This window comes from Bison bison, unplaced genomic scaffold, assembly GCF_000754665.1.
Source record: "Bison bison bison isolate TAMUID 2011002044 unplaced genomic scaffold, Bison_UMD1.0 scf7180017864320, whole genome shotgun sequence".
In the NCBI taxonomy this organism is placed as follows: Eukaryota; Metazoa; Chordata; class Mammalia; order Artiodactyla; family Bovidae; genus Bison; species Bison bison.
In genome coordinates this window covers 386671-403411 of record NW_011494892.1, presented here as the reverse complement: position 1 = coordinate 403411, position 16741 = coordinate 386671, and the positions used below count along the sequence as shown (strand labels likewise).

General features: G+C 40.9%; 1 protein-coding gene across 5 annotated transcripts in view; it reads right to left on the bottom strand.

Moving 5' to 3' along the window:
• The window catches only part of LOC104997998 (E3 ubiquitin-protein ligase HERC2), a 236357-nt gene extending 222449 nt beyond the window's left edge, over positions 1-13908 (bottom strand). For 2 of the 5 annotated variants that reach the window (XM_010852982.1, XM_010852987.1), the window contains exons 1-3: positions 13561-13897; positions 12661-12763; positions 856-970 (exon numbers count right to left, since the gene is read on the bottom strand). In XM_010852982.1, the coding sequence (XP_010851284.1) occupies positions 856-970; positions 12661-12732 (187 nt within the window). In that variant the 5' untranslated portion in view covers positions 12733-12763; positions 13561-13897. Of the gene's footprint in view, positions 1-855; positions 971-12660; positions 12764-13560 lie in introns of all 5 variants that reach the window. The other 3 variants (XM_010852983.1, XM_010852984.1, XM_010852986.1) reach the window with 3 other exon arrangements.
• Between the last annotated feature and the right edge of the window lie 2833 nt (positions 13909-16741).

The window sequence follows — 16741 nt, the reverse complement described above, 5'->3', positions numbered from 1 at the left end:
TCAGATTCTACAGGTTTGGGGTGGGTATAGGCATCCATTTCTTTTTAAAGTCTAAACAGTGATTCTGATTCACAGCCAAAGTCAAGAACAACTGACTTCACTGCGTTTTCATAATCCTATCCCCAACAAGAGTGTTCACTGATACTTCCCTGCACAGACAAATACAATAAAAGTCCACAGGCCAAAGGCTTCCAAAAAGTGTTTTATACACTCCCACAGGATAGTCACAGGGGTTTCCCAGGTAGTGCAGTGGAGAAGACTGCCTGGCAATGCATGAAACGCAAAAGACAGGCTTCAAATCCCTGGGTCAGGAAGACCCCCTGGAGGAAACAATGGTAACCCATTCCAGTCTTCTCACCTAGAAAATCCCATGGACAGAGGAGAATCCCAGGCTACAGCCCATGGAGCTGCAGAGTCAGACACGACTGAACGCGCGTGCGCACACACACACACACACGCACACACACGCACAGGGTAGTCATGTTGGAAAATTTCAGAATACTATTTCCACTCAACCTCATAAAAACCACAATTTATAGTTAGCCAAAGCAAGGTATATTTCAAAACTTAGAGGAAAAAACAATAAGTGGAGTTCCCAGAAGCTGCAAATGAGACATCAGAGGAAGGACACCACAGCAGGTGGCTCTGCAATTAAAAGGCCTTCAATTTGAGTAGAACAACAAAATTCAGGAAGCGCCTAATATTAATTATCATTTAGGCATTTCCAAAGTGAAAGCAAAACTTCAGAGTTATACTCAGCCACACTCCTGTCCATACAGCACATTCTAAAATTTCTATAGAATTCAATTTATAAAGGTCTTCAAAAAATGAAAAATATTAGTTAAAGGCCCTTACCTTTTCTAGGAGGAAGCTCTCCATTTTGTGATAGTTCTGTCCCAGTATATACAATTTCTCCATCTTTAACCATTTCATTCCACAGACCACAGAGTCCATCTCTTGTGAATGCAAGCTGGTAATGACAAAAAAAATAAATTCAGAGTGATCATACTCACAATGCAATTTTTAAAGAATAATGTGAAAAAAAAAATCTCACTTATTATTCAGTCATTCAGCATGTAATGAAAACTGTCCCAAGGTACACAGTTAAGTGAACAAGGTACCATGCACAATATTTTACATACTAAGTTTTACTTAAGATACAAGATAAAAGACACATGTGGGCACATGCTCTGGAAAGATAAGCCAGTCACAAATAATGTGATCACTTATAGGAAGGGGAACATGGGTAGAAGGCAGGAGAGGTGAATGAAAGCAAGATTTTGAGTTTACCTTACATGCAAGTTAACCTGTTTATTAAGAAAACTACACTTCACCCTTGAATAACCTGGAGGTTAATCCAAATATAACTTTGATAGTGAGCCAGGAATACTTAGGTTTGCACCAAAAAAGCTGCTCAAAGCCTGACAGGAACTCCTCCACAGGCCAAACTGAGAGTAATTTTGAACAGCAAAATATATAACAACTATATTAGACTAAAATAGTAAATAAAAACATGAGTCCATACTGATGTTCAAAGACAAAATAACATTCTCACAAAAAGTGCTCTTGGCTGTCCACATTTGGGAGTCAGAAAAGGTTTCCCAGAGCAAGCAGTCATTGACCAAGGGTCGGGGCACAGTGAACACCCACAGAAAGCATTCATTCTGAAAGCTGCAGGTACAGTAGAAACCCTCTTCTCAGACAGACAATACACTTTACACTAAAACAAACACATCTGTTTGCCCACCTTTCAATGGAAGGCCAGGGCCTTTTCTTGGCTTACAAGTCCACTAGCTTGTTCCTTGCCATCAGTCCCGCATACACCACTCTCATGAAGCACTCACTATTTCCAGACTCACCAAGAACTGAAGGGCACTTTGTGAACAATCTTAGTACACAATTCTTCTACAAGACATCTCCCCCAATCCTTATCAATTCTCTCTTTCCTAACCTGCACAAGTAATTTTTTCAGCATCTCAGTTTTACCCAAGCAATGTGTAGTAGGCAAATCTAAGATGCCCTAAAGATTCTTACCCCCTGGCACATACACACCCTGGGTAATCCTCTCTCTGAGTTTAGGCAGGACCTCCGAACACAGGAGAGGACATCACAACTGGACTAGGTTTTGTTTCTTTCTGTGGCAAAGGTGAAGGAATTTCCCATATACAATTAAGGTCTCACATCAGCTAATATCTAGTCAATCAAAAGGAAAATTATCCTAGGGTCATGTGAGGTAAAAGCCCTTAAGAGAATGGGACCCTCCAGAAGAGACGCTCTCCACAGCCACTGCCATGAGCTGCCTATGGAGAGGGGTGTCTCCTAGGAGGCCACAACTCAGTCCCACAGTCCCACAAACTGAATCCTGCCAACAAGGACACCAATAAAACCCTAGATGAGAATGCAAACTGGTCAGCACCCTGACTGCAGCCTGTGAGTCCTAAAGCAGAAGACCCAGCTAAGCCATGGTCAGACTCCTGACCCACAGAGAAAAGAAGCAGAGAGTACACTGAGTTGTTTTAACTGAACATTTTCTGGTCAGTGACTTGTTACACAGCAATAGAAAACCAAATTGACAACCGACTTAGTTCTCATAGAAGCAACAACTTTCTCTCAGCACTCATATTTGTTCACATCACTGAATGAGACAACTGCCATAAACATGCTTAAGACCAAAATACACGACTGCTGGCAAAAGTATCAACTAGCAGAGGGGGAAGTAAATACTTCCTAAAAAGTGAGCCACAAACATTCAGGACCCCTGCTGTTTTAACACATGATGGAAAGGTCTGGCTCACCTGCTGACCTGGATAAGAGGAGGGACCTAAGACCTCTCCCTGGGCTCAGTCCAGGCCCACGTGGCCACAAAGGCTGGGAATCAAACAATGACCAGACTAAACAGCCCCACGTGTGCTGCACTTGAGCAGTTACCTGCCACCTTTGGGGGCTCCAGGAAATAAATGACCACACATCCGGTCGTAACTCAGTGTCAGAGCAGTGGACCAGGACAGAGGAAGAAACCAAACACAGAGAAAACAGGATGAGAGCTTAAGTCAAGACAAAAAAGAGTATTTAAGACATTTCAGATCAAATGGGACAGATCAGATGTGAAAAACAAGGTAGAGAACAGACAAAATGACAGAATTCGCTCAGTTTTAACCACTGATACTTGCACCAACGACTGAACATAAACATGGAGATCCTCTCCCCGTGCACACACATACACATACACACAATACACATACACTGCAAACACAAATTCCGATCTTAGCAGAGGGTTCAGGGCTAGAGATTCAAACCTGGAAGGCATCAGCAAATGGGCTGCAGACCTGGAGAAGATGCCCACACCCAAGGACGGAGGGTCCTCAGCCCTGACGGCCCACTAGGATTACCCCAGGGTGGCTGGGGATGATACAATTATTAAAGAACAGGCCGAGGAAGCCCCATTTACATGAAGACAAGAATCATCACTATCGTCCTTTCTTTCTCTCATCACTTTAGTAGTGTTGGGAAGGATGGGGGTAGGGCAGAAGCTGTGTGGAAGGTAGAAACTGGGTGTCTGGAGGGATACCCACTGTAAAAGCCTCCTAGGAGCCGGGGACATGAACTCAAGTAACCACCACGCAAACTACAATGATTCAGGCATCTGAAAGGATTCAAGGAAGGAGGGAACATTGCTAAGGTAACAAAGCAAGCTTCCCTGGAGGAAGCCTTGAAAGAGTTGGACTGTGAAAGGCAGAGATAAAGTCCCTGGGAGAGCATTCCAAGGCACTGGAGGAAAGCACAGGATCCCAAGGAGAAAGAAACTGGGAAACAATCATGGCACTGGAAAAAGAGCATGCACAAGCAATACAATTCACTTAAATTTGTCAGTTTAAGAGTATTTGTACAACAGTCTACAAATAGCTTGTTTTGGGGCTTCCCTGTTGGCTCCGTGGTAAAGAATCCCTACGTGGGAGACATGGGTTTAATTCCTGATCCAGGAAGACCCTACATCATGCGGAGCAACTAAGCCCATGCACCGCAACTACTGAGCTCGTGCTCTAGAGCCCAGAAGCAGCAACTACCGAGTGCATCGACAGCCCGTGCTCCAAAACAGAAGCCACCACCACGAGATGCCCAAACACCCCAACCAGAGAGTAAACCCCACCTGCCACAACTGGAGAGAAGCCCGAGAGCAGTGAAGATCCAGCACAACCAAAAATAAATTTTTAAAAAATCCTGACCTTATTAGTAGCTAATTTACAAAAACATTCCCAATGGCTAACAATACAGTTCTTAAATTTTAACTTTTTTCATACAGAATCCAGATATCTCTAATTAGTATTATTCATTCTGAGGATCCTTTACCAATTTGCTCTTATATTCTTACCTCATACCTCTAAAATGACATAACAGGTAAAGGCATTTTCATCCTGAAAAGAAGCCAACAAGGCAGGGGGTAGTAACAGGGCCAATTTTGAAAGACAGTAACTAAAACTTAGCAGTTCAATTACCTGACCAAGGTCACCAAGATCACCAAGGTCATCAGTTTGGGGAAAGAAGCCAAACTCTCCAGCTTGTTTTCTTCTCATCAACATGAACCAACAGGTGCAGTAAGGAGGCCTGGGGGAGCCACTGAAGGGGCCACAATATTTGAAAACCAAACAGAATCGGGCAAGAGGTCTTTTAAGGTATCTATTAACATGATCACTCAGAACTGTGTAATTATGCAATATAATTCAAAATAGAATGTGCCCAATGAAATGGCATTAACTTATAGTTTAGATATTTATTTTTTCTATCTTTAAAATATTTTTGAAATGTGATCTGTTCAAATATTTGCAGATGACTATAAAGATATCTAGCTTTTTTCTTAGCTGTGCAGAAAAATACCTTCTAAACACCTGTTGAACACAGGATAACCTATCAATTCCAAACAAATTTAAGAATGACAAATTCTAGAAAGAAAGAAATTCTGGGAAAGTCACAAGAAAACATAAAGTACATCAGTTTGAAGATATCCAAGCAGCAAGGAAGAAGAAACCTAAGACCCAAGAGAGAACAGCCCAAGGCGCTGAAGACTGCCTCCTGAGGCACATGCCAACTCTGCAAGTAGAGCTGAGACCAAGCAGACCTCAGTGGAGCTGCTGAGAAAGGACGGAGCCCTGGTCCTCACAGGGGAGAAGCCTGGTAAACACGCCATACCTTGAACAGAACCTCCAAGGGCCACATACACAGAAGCACAGGTAAAATGCAAGCAGACTGACAGGAGCCCAGCTCTGAATCATCACAGCTCCATATTGCTCTGCAGTAACCTGGAGTCACTAGTGTTACTAGCTTGACAGATTCACTCTGGAGAAGAGATCATTATCCAGGGCCTCAAATGACCACAACAATTTTTCACATACAATACCTAGAACTCAAAAATAATAATAAGATAAGACTACTGCTACTGCTGCTGCTGCTGTTGCTAAGTCACTTCAGTCGTGTTTGACCCTGTGCAACCCCATAGACAGCAGCCCACCAGGCTCTGCCGTCCCTGGGATTCTCCAGGCAAGAACACTGGAGTGGGTTGCCATTTCCTTCTCCAATGCATGAAAGTGAAAAGTGAAAGTAAAGTCGCTCAGTCACACCCGACTCTTAGCAACCCCATGGACTGCAGCCTACCAGGCTCCTCCATCCACGGGGTTTACCAGGCAAGAGTACTGGAGTGGGGTGCCATGGCCTTCTCTGAAGATAAGACTACATAACTAAAAAAATGGAAAAAAATAAATAAATAAAAATGGAAGTCAGCATAAACAAATCAAGAGTAGATCAAGAAAACAGAAACAGAGACATAGCCTTTCCCTAAAAAGGAAAGCCTAAGTAATGGACTAAAGCAGTGACACTTTCTCTGGAAGGTACCAGCCCAGGGCAGTGAGGGGACATAGCAAGTTACTACACAAGTCAGCAAATTAAGGCCCAGCTAAGAGGCCAAATCTAGCCCACAATCCGATTTTATGATTCTTAGCCCTCAAGCTAAGAGGGGTTTTACATGTCTCAGTGGTTGAAACAATCAAGAGAAGAAAAATATATTTCATGACACATGAAAATTATGACATTCAAATTTCAGTATCCATAAAGTTTCTGGGCCTAACACCACACACTTGTTTCACATACTATCTGTATCTACTTTCACATGACGACGGCAGAGGTGAGCAGTTGTTACAGACAACATATGGCCCATAGAAATATTCACGATCTGGGCCTTTAGAGAAAAGTTTGCTGACTCCTGTTTTACTACACTAGTCCCCACTCCAAGATGTGCTGCAGGCACTTTCACTAGGCAGTGGGGCTCTTAACCAAAGTGCAAGAAGAAACCACAGAACCATCCAAAGAGGGGAAAAAAGGGGGGAGAGGGAGATTAAAATAGCCAGTTCCCTTACCTCTCTTTACCAAGTGGTGCATGTTCACCTCATGGAAAATGAGCTTCTGCTCTCCCCCACTTTCCAGACTTTGTCACCTACAGCTCCATGGCAGGTGGCTGGGAAGCCACAACCTACGCCTTGTTGTGTGACATTACATCTAAGAGCAGGAATAGAAGGGTGGCCCACAGGCATGCTGGGGTATCAATCCAGAGGGAAAGGAAGATGCAGTGGAGGAATCAAAAAAGGCTGCACAAGGTTTGATGCGTCCAAGCAATTAAAAGATCATGTTAACAATCTCAACAGAGAACTAGAAACTACAGAAAAGTCCCTAATGTGGCAGTTAAGCAAACTGCCAAAACACTTCAAACTCAACATTACAACAGATGCATTTTAAGGTTTTCCTGGTGGTCCAGTGGTTAAGAATCCACCTGCCAATGCATGGGACATGGGTTCAATCAGTTCGATCTCTGCTCAGGAAAGATCCCATGTGCCACGAAGCAACTAAGTCCATGTGCCACAACTACTGAGCCCGTGCTCTGGAGTCCGAGAGCCACAACCACTGAGCCCGCGTGACTAGAGCCTGTGCTCTGCAACAAGTGAAGTCACCAAAATGAGAAGCCCATGCACTGCAACCAAGAGCAGCCCCTGCTTGCTGCAACTAGAGAAGGCATGTGCACAGCAACCAGGAACCAGACTTGTCAAAAAATAAGTAAATCTTTTAAATAGATGCATTTTACTAAATATAATTAATTACACCTCAATAAAATGCAGTCATACGAAAATGTAGAAATTCTAAAACAAAAAATACAAATCTAAAATTAAAATGTCAATAAATGAGATCAGATTGGGAAGGCCTGTTCTCCCACCTGTGAAGAATTAACTTCTTTAGTAATTACATCTCTAGTAGAAAGCCAGACCGAATATATCAAACAACCGTTTTCCAACACTGGGCAAAAGATCCAGTGTGATCTGTGATTCCCATGAAGGGCAATAATGAAGTAAGAGTCCAAGCTTAATGCCTAGAAGCAGCTTCCAGACTGTAGCACAGGAAAGAGGAACCCAAATAGAACCCAGAAGTCTTGCTGAAAGGAGGAGCAGATTGCCTGTAAGCAGGTCAAAATGACAAGAATATAGGAGAGGAAGTTGGCTGCAGAGAGAATAATCTCTGGAGCTGGACAGAGGGGCCCCCTTGAGACTCTAGCTGGGTATTGATCTGGGTACAGGTTGAGAACACTACCAAGAATAGGCAAAGCAGCACTAAAAAAGAGCAGGCAGAACCCCAATCAATATTCACAGTCTAGGAAAAGCCTGTTTCCACCAACCAGAACAGAAAGACCTCCCAACACACCAAGCATCAGACAGAGTCCTAAGAAGGACACTGCCTTAATGAGGCAGATAAATAGCCCAAGGTTAAAGGCTGTGCTAGATCAGCCCAAACAAACTTTAGGCTCAATCTTTGAAAAGACCAAATTGATTCCAAGTAACTTACAAGCATGTCAGACAAAACTACAGCTCTTCAAGAGAATAAAACAAAATCTAGCACAGAATAACATATTTATTTACAAACTGCTGCTTCAGTCGTGTCTGACTCTGTGCGACCCCACAGACAGCAGCCCAACAGGCTCCTCTGTCCCTGGGATTCTCCAGCCAAGAATACTGGAGTGGGCTGCCATTTCCTTCTCCAATGTATGAAAGTGAAAAGTGAAAGTGAAGTCACTCAGTCATGTCTGACTCTTAGCGACATTCAATAAAAAAATTAACAAGCATGCCAACATATCCTATAACCAGAGCAATAAATCAACAGAAATGATGAAATCAATCAAAATAAACACAGAAACAATAGGGGTGATGGAATTAGCAGACAAGAATGTTAAAAGCTCCACTACAGAGATGTATCATATATTGACAGAGAAAAATATGAACATGATAACAAGTAAAATGGAAGATAGCAATCAGGACTGGAATGGAACCTCTAGAGATGAAAAATAGAGGATCTAAAGTAAAAACGTCAATGCACAGGATTAACTAGACACTGTAGAACAGTTCTAGTCTAATCCACTATGTCTAAGCATACAACTGTTACATGCTATGTTCCATCCTTTATAAAATTCATTTACTCTGGGTCCTATCCGTAACTATAGGTCTGATACCAACCACCAGTCTTTATGTTAATCTACAGTCATTCAGTCATTTAAACATCTTTAGTCTCTATTCACTTCCTCAGGAAGGACTCATGGAAACAATATTTTCTGAGCTCCTACTCATTGATTTTCTTTTCTTGGGTGCCTTAAATATGTTACTCAGCTTTCTTCCAACATAAGGCCTGTTGTCACGTCTGATAATAAACTCATTTTCTTTCCTTTATAATTATTATTAGTCTTTTCCAAGACCCAAAGCTACAAGAAAAAGACTAATTAAATATATAAATCTGACAAAATAATCCAAAATACAGAAAAGATACAAATAACCAAAGTGAAGTCGCTCAGTCGTGTCCGACTCTTTGCGACCTGATGAACTGCAGCCTCCCAAACTCATGAATAAAAAAATGAGGAATGCTACCAATTCTACAGAATGAAAATAAATACAAAAAGTCATTATGAAAATCAAGTAAGTTACCTTTCAATCAAGCAAATACCTTGTATTTACAACATTCTTTTTTTAATTTGGCCAAGCCATATGGCATGTGGGATCTTAGTTCCCCAACCAGGGATCAAACCTGTGACCTCTGCATTGGAAGCACAGTCTTAACTAGAGCACTAGGGAAGTCCCTACAACATTCTTTTATTTCTACATATCATCTGTCAACTGAAAAACGTGAGATTAGAAATTACCAAGATGTTCATGTTTACATTTTTTAATCTACTAGTATTTCCAAGCATAAAGTGACAAGTTTAATTTTAAAAGCTAATTTTTATGCTGAATCATTTTAAATTGATGATTAGAAGAAAAGAAAAGTTTAATCTGAGTTGAATTACTGATATACTTAACAAATTTGATGGGCCTCAAAAGCATTATACCAAATGAACAAACCTAATTTCACAAGGTCACATACCACATGACATTCTCAAAATGACAAAATTATGGAGATGGAGAACAAATTAGTGCTTTCCAGGGGTCAGAGATGGTAGAGGAAGTGTGAATACAGAGGGACAGCAGGAGGGAGATGTTTGTAATGATGGAACACTTCTGGATCTCAATTTTAATGGTTACATAAATAGACACATACGATAAAATGGCACAGAACTAGGCACACATTACACCAATGTCAGTTTCCTGGTTTTAACACTGTACCTAAGACTGCAACACTGAGGGAGTCTGGGAGAAGAGTATACAGTGACCTCTGTACTTCATTTGCAACTTTCTGTGAGTCTATTAATATTTCAAAATAAAAAGTTTTAAAAATTGCCTCACACATATCTAATTTCATGTTTCACCTCAAAGAACCCAAAAATAGAAACTGGAGGAGATTCATTTGAGTACAGTTTATGCAAAAAAGAGCAGGATAATGCCATTCCTGACCCCATGCTCCAAGACATACCTTTAACCTTACATCAAGACTAGCAAATAAGTGTGCACATATCTTTCAAAAATAAAATGTTTTTAAGGGATTATGTACTATTTTTACAGTTCTTTCCCTTAATTGACTTTTTGGTTCACCAAAAAAACTACCAATCACAAAAGACAGGATTTTACTGTAAATATAAAAATGGTAATGGCAGTGATTGATGTAACAAATGTAACAAACACTTCTGAGCTCTCTATTTTGTTGCGTCCTCAAGAGAATTGTGAAGGAAAATATGACAAATAACGGAACTCCACACAACAACCAGGAAAGAGAACTGAAGAAACAAGAAGCATTATATGTGTAAAAACCAGATATGTGCCTGCCATATAATGGGCACTCCATTAGAGGCAACTGGTTGCAAGGCTTGAGGCATCTAAATATCTCTGATGCAGAAAGTCTAGGATTAGTGTCTATATCCTCCATAATATATACATACTAAAATTTTTAAGTCTCCAAAAACTTTTCCTTTCAAAAATCACTAAAAACCTCAAGGGCATTTCAAATAAAAATAGCCATAGAAAATGTATTTGCTAAACCTTATGACTAAGAAACACGTTTCTACCCCACATACTGTTCATTAACCTGGTATCAATCCTGTTCCCAATACAAAAGCCTACCTAAGGAACGGGACACTTCTCACTCCAGGTGGAAGAGACATCCCCAACTAGATAAGGGTAAAACCTGTCAGCATAAGGCCTGCATCTTATAGGCCTGTCAGCAATAGACAGCATTTGTCTTCAGGAAGGATTCCAAAGAGTAAACTACGTCTAAGTTACTCCTTCAGTTCAGTCGCTCAGTCGTGTCCAACTCTGAACTGCGCAGCACGCCAGGCCTCCCTGACCATCACCAACTCCCAGAGTCTACCCAAACCTACGTCCATCAAGTCAGTGATGCCACCCAACCATCTCATCCTCTGTCGTCCCTTTTCCTCCTGCCCTCAATCTTTCCCAGCATCAGTCTTTTCAAATTCCTTAGGGTAAAACAAGATTCACTCCTCACACTTAGTAAGCAACACTGGAAAAACTGTATAAAACCAAGGTCAGCAATCACTTTTTTCACACTATTTTCACATTTTTCTCACAGCTTCAGTAACCATACCACATTTTGCCTCTGATTCACAATCCAAAACCTAAGTCTTGTCACTTATTCCTAGAAGTTTGGAAGACTTTTGTATAGTACTCAAATGTCTAAGAAGCACCAAACACTTTATATTACACTAAATAAATCACAAGTTAAATGGTAAGCACTTGAAGGTATAAGTGGTATTTTTTTTTAACTCATCATAGGCACTCAACTCAACATTAAACTCATTTTAGATCAACATGCTAAAATTCATATTAAGCAGTTACTCGATTATGATTGCTAACAAAATAGAAACTTCATCAGGTAAAGTTCTTTACTTCAATTAAATTTTATATAAAGATAATTCTTAAAGTCAGTTTGTCTGGATGTCATCAATAAAAAATTATCTATCTCTCACCTCCCCCAATCCTGCTGGGGAAAAAAAGTTACTACTATGCCAATTCTTAACCCAATTCTTCTTGATTTTCTTATCTAACATTATGCCATTAATAACAATTTCATCATCCACAACACAGTTCTTAACATTTATTTAGCTCTGCCACCAACTAATACTCAATACTTAAAAAAAAATTTAGGGACCTCCTTGGGGGTCCAGTGTCTAAGACTCTGCACTGCCAATGCAGGGGGCCCCAGTTTGATCCCTGGTCAGAGAACTAGATCCCACATGTTGGAACAAAAGAATTAACATGCTGCAACTAAAAGTCCCACATACCACAACTAAGACCTAGGGCAGTCAAATAAATAATCAATATTATAAATAAATAAATATTTTTTAAAAAGAGGGGTAATAATTCTTCACTTCAAGTGTCTAAGATCAACTGCTTACAGAATACATGACTTGCATCATACAGTTCAGAAGACTGTATTTAAACAAAGTTAAGATTACTTGAGAAATACTTTAAATAGTTAACCTCAAGGAAGAGGGAAAGAACACACACTGCAAAATTATTTCAGCGATTTCTGAGGGCAATAGCAAGTTACAAAGGCAGTTTTTCCATTTGCAAACAAAACTAATGGGATAAAAAATAGACTACAGAAACATTACTGTTACTGTTTATTGATCATTTCTCAGCAAGTTTGCAATTACCTTAAAAAATAATATTAGAAAATCTATGGTTAACATTTTGTTTTCACACGCTCTTGATACAAAAATCTAAGTACTCCTCTTAAGAACAGTGACAAATAAAAACAAACAGCTCAACTGAATTCATCTCTCCAGCAACACAAACACAGAATGCCATAAAAATGAGTTGAGTTGCTGCAGGACACAATAAATTACTGTATGTCACTTTTCTCCACATAATTAACTGAACATCTCAAAAAGTATCACTAATCTGTCACCAAGGTATGGCTAAGAATGATACAGACCTTGTGAAAAAAAAAAAAAGAAAAAAATGTTTGCATAACTTTTATCTCGTTTCTTGCATTTATAAATAACTGTAATTAAAATGTAGATACACTCTATGAAAACAATAACAAGTACATTTTGAGTTACAGAAAATAAACCTGCTTCTCTAATATGACAAGATCAGATCTGCATGCCCTTATATAACCTTGGAAAGCGTTAACCAGAAATATAACTCTGTAGGTAGGAAGACAAGAGAAAAAAGGCTGTCAAAACCCCACCTGTATATCTGTTTTCAACCATTTGGAGTCAAGTCGAGCCTGAGCAGCCAAACAAAAAGAATCAGAAGGCATCTTTCCCCTGATTTCCTCCCAGTCGTGAAACCTGCAAGCAAGGAATATTACTCAGCCATAAAAAGAACAAAACAATGCCATTTGCAGCAACATAGATGGACCTAGAGATTCTGATACTGAGTGAAGTCAGAGGAAGACAAATATCATATATTGCTTATATGTGTAATCTTAAAGCTACAAATGAACTTATCTACAGAACCGAAATAGAGTTATAGGTATTGAAAATAAACTTATGGGGGGCAGGGGTGATAAATTGGGAGATTGGGATTGAGTAGTACACATAAAATAGACAATTAATAAGGACCTAATGTAAAGCACAGGGAACTCTACTCAACTGTAATGGCCTGTATGTGAAAAGAATCTAAAAATAGACTGCACATGTGTATATGCCTAACTGATTCACTTTGTGTAGACCTGAAACGAACACAAACACCACCGTAAATCAATTACACCCCACTAAAAATTTTTTTAAAACCTGCAATATTGAAGACCTAAACCTCTTCAGAATTTTACAAAGTCCCTCCCGCAAGGTTTAATGCAGCAAAAAGAACAGAAATGGAGAAGGGGAGCACTAGGGAGAGGGGAGTCAGAGGAGGAGGGAGAAAGACAGAGGGAGGGAGGAAAAAGCCTACTTCGAGTCCAGGTAAGAGACTCACAGACAGGGTTCGCCCGCGTCTATACTACATGGGCGAGACCTTGAGAATGGACGGTCACAGAGACCAAATCACAATGTCATTTCCTTCCCTTAAATCCAAAAGGTTAACACACAAACTGCAGGAACCCCACGCCTCCACGACAAATGACACCAGCATGCATTATCCGCTTTACCTCAGAGCAGCAACTGGTGCGTGAAATAAATTAATCAAAATTCACGTCTGCAGAAAAATCCAAAACAATAATCACTTGGAAATGAAAAGACAGCCTGAGACGCGCGCCGAAGGCGGTCAGCGCAGGCCCGGGCCCAGCGGCTGTGCCAACGCCCGCCGTGGCCCGGCTTGGCCCGGCCCCGGCCCGCACCGCCCCAGCGGCCGGCCGCCCTCGCCGCACCCCCGCCACCCGGAGTACGAAGACCGTACGGCACAGGCCCCCAGCCGCTTAGCTCCAGCTCGTGCTAACACAGACCAGCCGCCACTGGCTCCGCCGGTGCTCGCGATCCCGGCGTCTCTTGCGGCCGGAGGGGCGGGTCGACGCGGGGCTAAGGCCCACGATGCTCAGCCAATTGCATTGAGGCGTCGCCGCGGGCCCAGCCAATGGGAAAGAGGAACCTCCTCGCCCCTCCTCCCGATTCTCCAATTTTCTTCTATCCTGCTCGTCTTCTTCCTTAAGCTCACCCCTCTGCGGTCAGGGCCAACCGAAGACGCCGAGAGGCGGGATTTCCGCCGAATGCACGCACACACGCACGCGCTCCTGACCCGGATTTCGCACTGCGCTCTCAGAAAGCCGTCAAGTGTGGTGGGCGTCTAAGACACCGGACTAGTACAGGGACGTGCGGCCTGGACGGGCGCTGGGGCTAAAAATGAGATTGGGGTCTGCAAGAGCCTCTTTCTGCCTGTCGCACTGAGTGCTGCTGAAACCCTGGGCAGAATACGTGGAGCAGCTGGTGGCAGGGGAATCGGAAAAGGAAGTGAGAGCTTTTAGGTCCACAACCAGCAGCCGAAAAACTAATTCTTAAGAAGTGCAAAACAAATGTATGTAAAGTATGTTATCAGATCATAATGTACTTAACTACAAATCATTAAAAGATACATGCCATGTGATAAACCATAATGGAAAAGAATGTGAAAAAGAATGCGTATATATATATAACTCAGTCCCTTTACTGTACAGCAGGAGACGCAGGAAACGGAATTTCAATTTCTGGATGGGGAAGATACCCTGGAGGAGGAAATGGCAACCCACTCCAGTATTCTTGCGGGGAAAATCCCATGGACAAGAGAAGCCTGATGGGCTAGAACTACTGAGACTACACCACAAAGCTCAGATACTCACAGACGCAATCCAAAGTTACAGTGCCTTGATGCTGAGATGCTGAATTTAGTTCCCAGGGAAGGAACTCTATAGTGCCATTTGCTACTTGGGGTGCAGTCTACCTCTGTAGCAGCTCACAAGCAAAACAAATGCTGAACGCTATTTTCACTCTGCCTGTTTTTCATAAAAGCAAAAATTCTCTGGGATTTCTTTTGGTTAGCGAAAACGGGTAGTAATATAGGGCTTTTCATAAAAGTAACGTGGAGTAAAATAAACTTATGAAAAGGGGTTCCCTCTACCTGAAACAATTGTATACATACAAATTTGACCATTTATATGAAATGGGTTAATTCCATGAAAGTTGTACACTCAAAAAGAAATTGATAACCTGAACAGGACTATACCTATTAAATTGAATTCACAGTTAAAAAATCTTCCAAAAAAGAAACCTCCAGGACCAAATTATTTCATTGGTGGATTCTGGTTCTACTAAATATTTAATAAAGAAGTAACACAAGCTCTTCCAAAAAATTGAAGAGTAGTAAACATTTTCATTATATAAGCCTAATATTATCCTAATAACAAACCAGAAAAAGGCATTACAACAAAACTCAAAAGACCAATATGCAAACATATTACTAGATGCAAAAAAAATTTTAGACAACTTTTTGCAAATGGATTCCACCAACATACAGAAAGAATAACACAGCCTAAGTGGAGTAATTCACCATGAGATGATCTCAACAGCAAAAAAAAAAAAATGCTTTTGACAAAATCCAACATTTCATTATAAAAACTCAGCAACATAGAAAGAGAACTCCACCTGATAATGAACACTTATGAAAACCTGCATGCAAGCCAAAACAGTCTTGTAAAAGAACAAAGGTGGAGGACTCACACCATCTGATATGAAAACCTACTACAAAACTATATAAACAAAACTTTTAATACTTCCAAAAGGATAAAAATATACATCAATGGATTAGAATACAGAATAAACATTCATAATCTGGTCAGTTGATTTCTGACAAGACTACTCAGTAATGAAAGGACAGCCTTTTCTATAAACGATTCTGGGAAAACTGAATATCCACATGCAAAAGAATGAAGTTGGACCCTTGCCTTATATATTCCATATATAAAAATTAACTCAAAATTAATCAAATCTAAAAGTAAGAACTAGAAATATAAAACTCTTAGAAAAACACATGGGAGAAAACGTCACCTTCATGACATTGAATTTAGCAATGATTTCTTAGACAATGACACCAAAAGCACAAGCAACAACAGCAACAAATAGACAAGTTGAATAAACTTAAAGCTTTGCTTATCCCTAATGTTATTTAGGTTCCTACTTCTCATCTTTTTCCCCCACCTAAACCCTTTGGAACTTATAGACTATCATCCACAACATCTTCAATTGATTTTTTAATATTCTCCTCATGTTACTATTCTAATGAAAAATTTGTTGTCCCCTGTAGAAAAAATCAGTCACTTTTTATTCTTGCACATATGTACATCTTAGGGCATGAAGTTGTTCCTGTCACTTTTAAACTGTTTTCCTTCTGCTTCACTTAAGAAAACAAAACCCAAACTTCTTTGAAAGTGAAAGTTACTCAGGCATGTCCGACTCTCTGCAACTCCATGGACTTTACAGTCCGTGGAATTCTTCAGGCCAGGGGATCTTCCCAACCCAGGTCTCCTGCATTGCAGGCAGATTCTTTACCAGCTGAGCCACAAGGAAAGCCCAAGAATACTGGAGTGGGTAGCCTATCCCTTCTCCCGGGGATCTTCCCCACTCAGGAATCAAACCAGGGTCTCCAGCATTGCAGGTGGATTCTTTACAAACTGAGCCATAAGGGAAGCCCTTACTATAAGACTATACTATCATCTGCTTCTGACTGCAATAATCCACACTCCTTTTCATCACCTCTCATGTTCGCTGAAGAATAGGAATCACTCATCCAGTTCTCTAACCTCTCAGGACCACCCTTCTTCCTGCTCCACCTGAGCCATTAACCACCCTGATCAGTTCCATTCA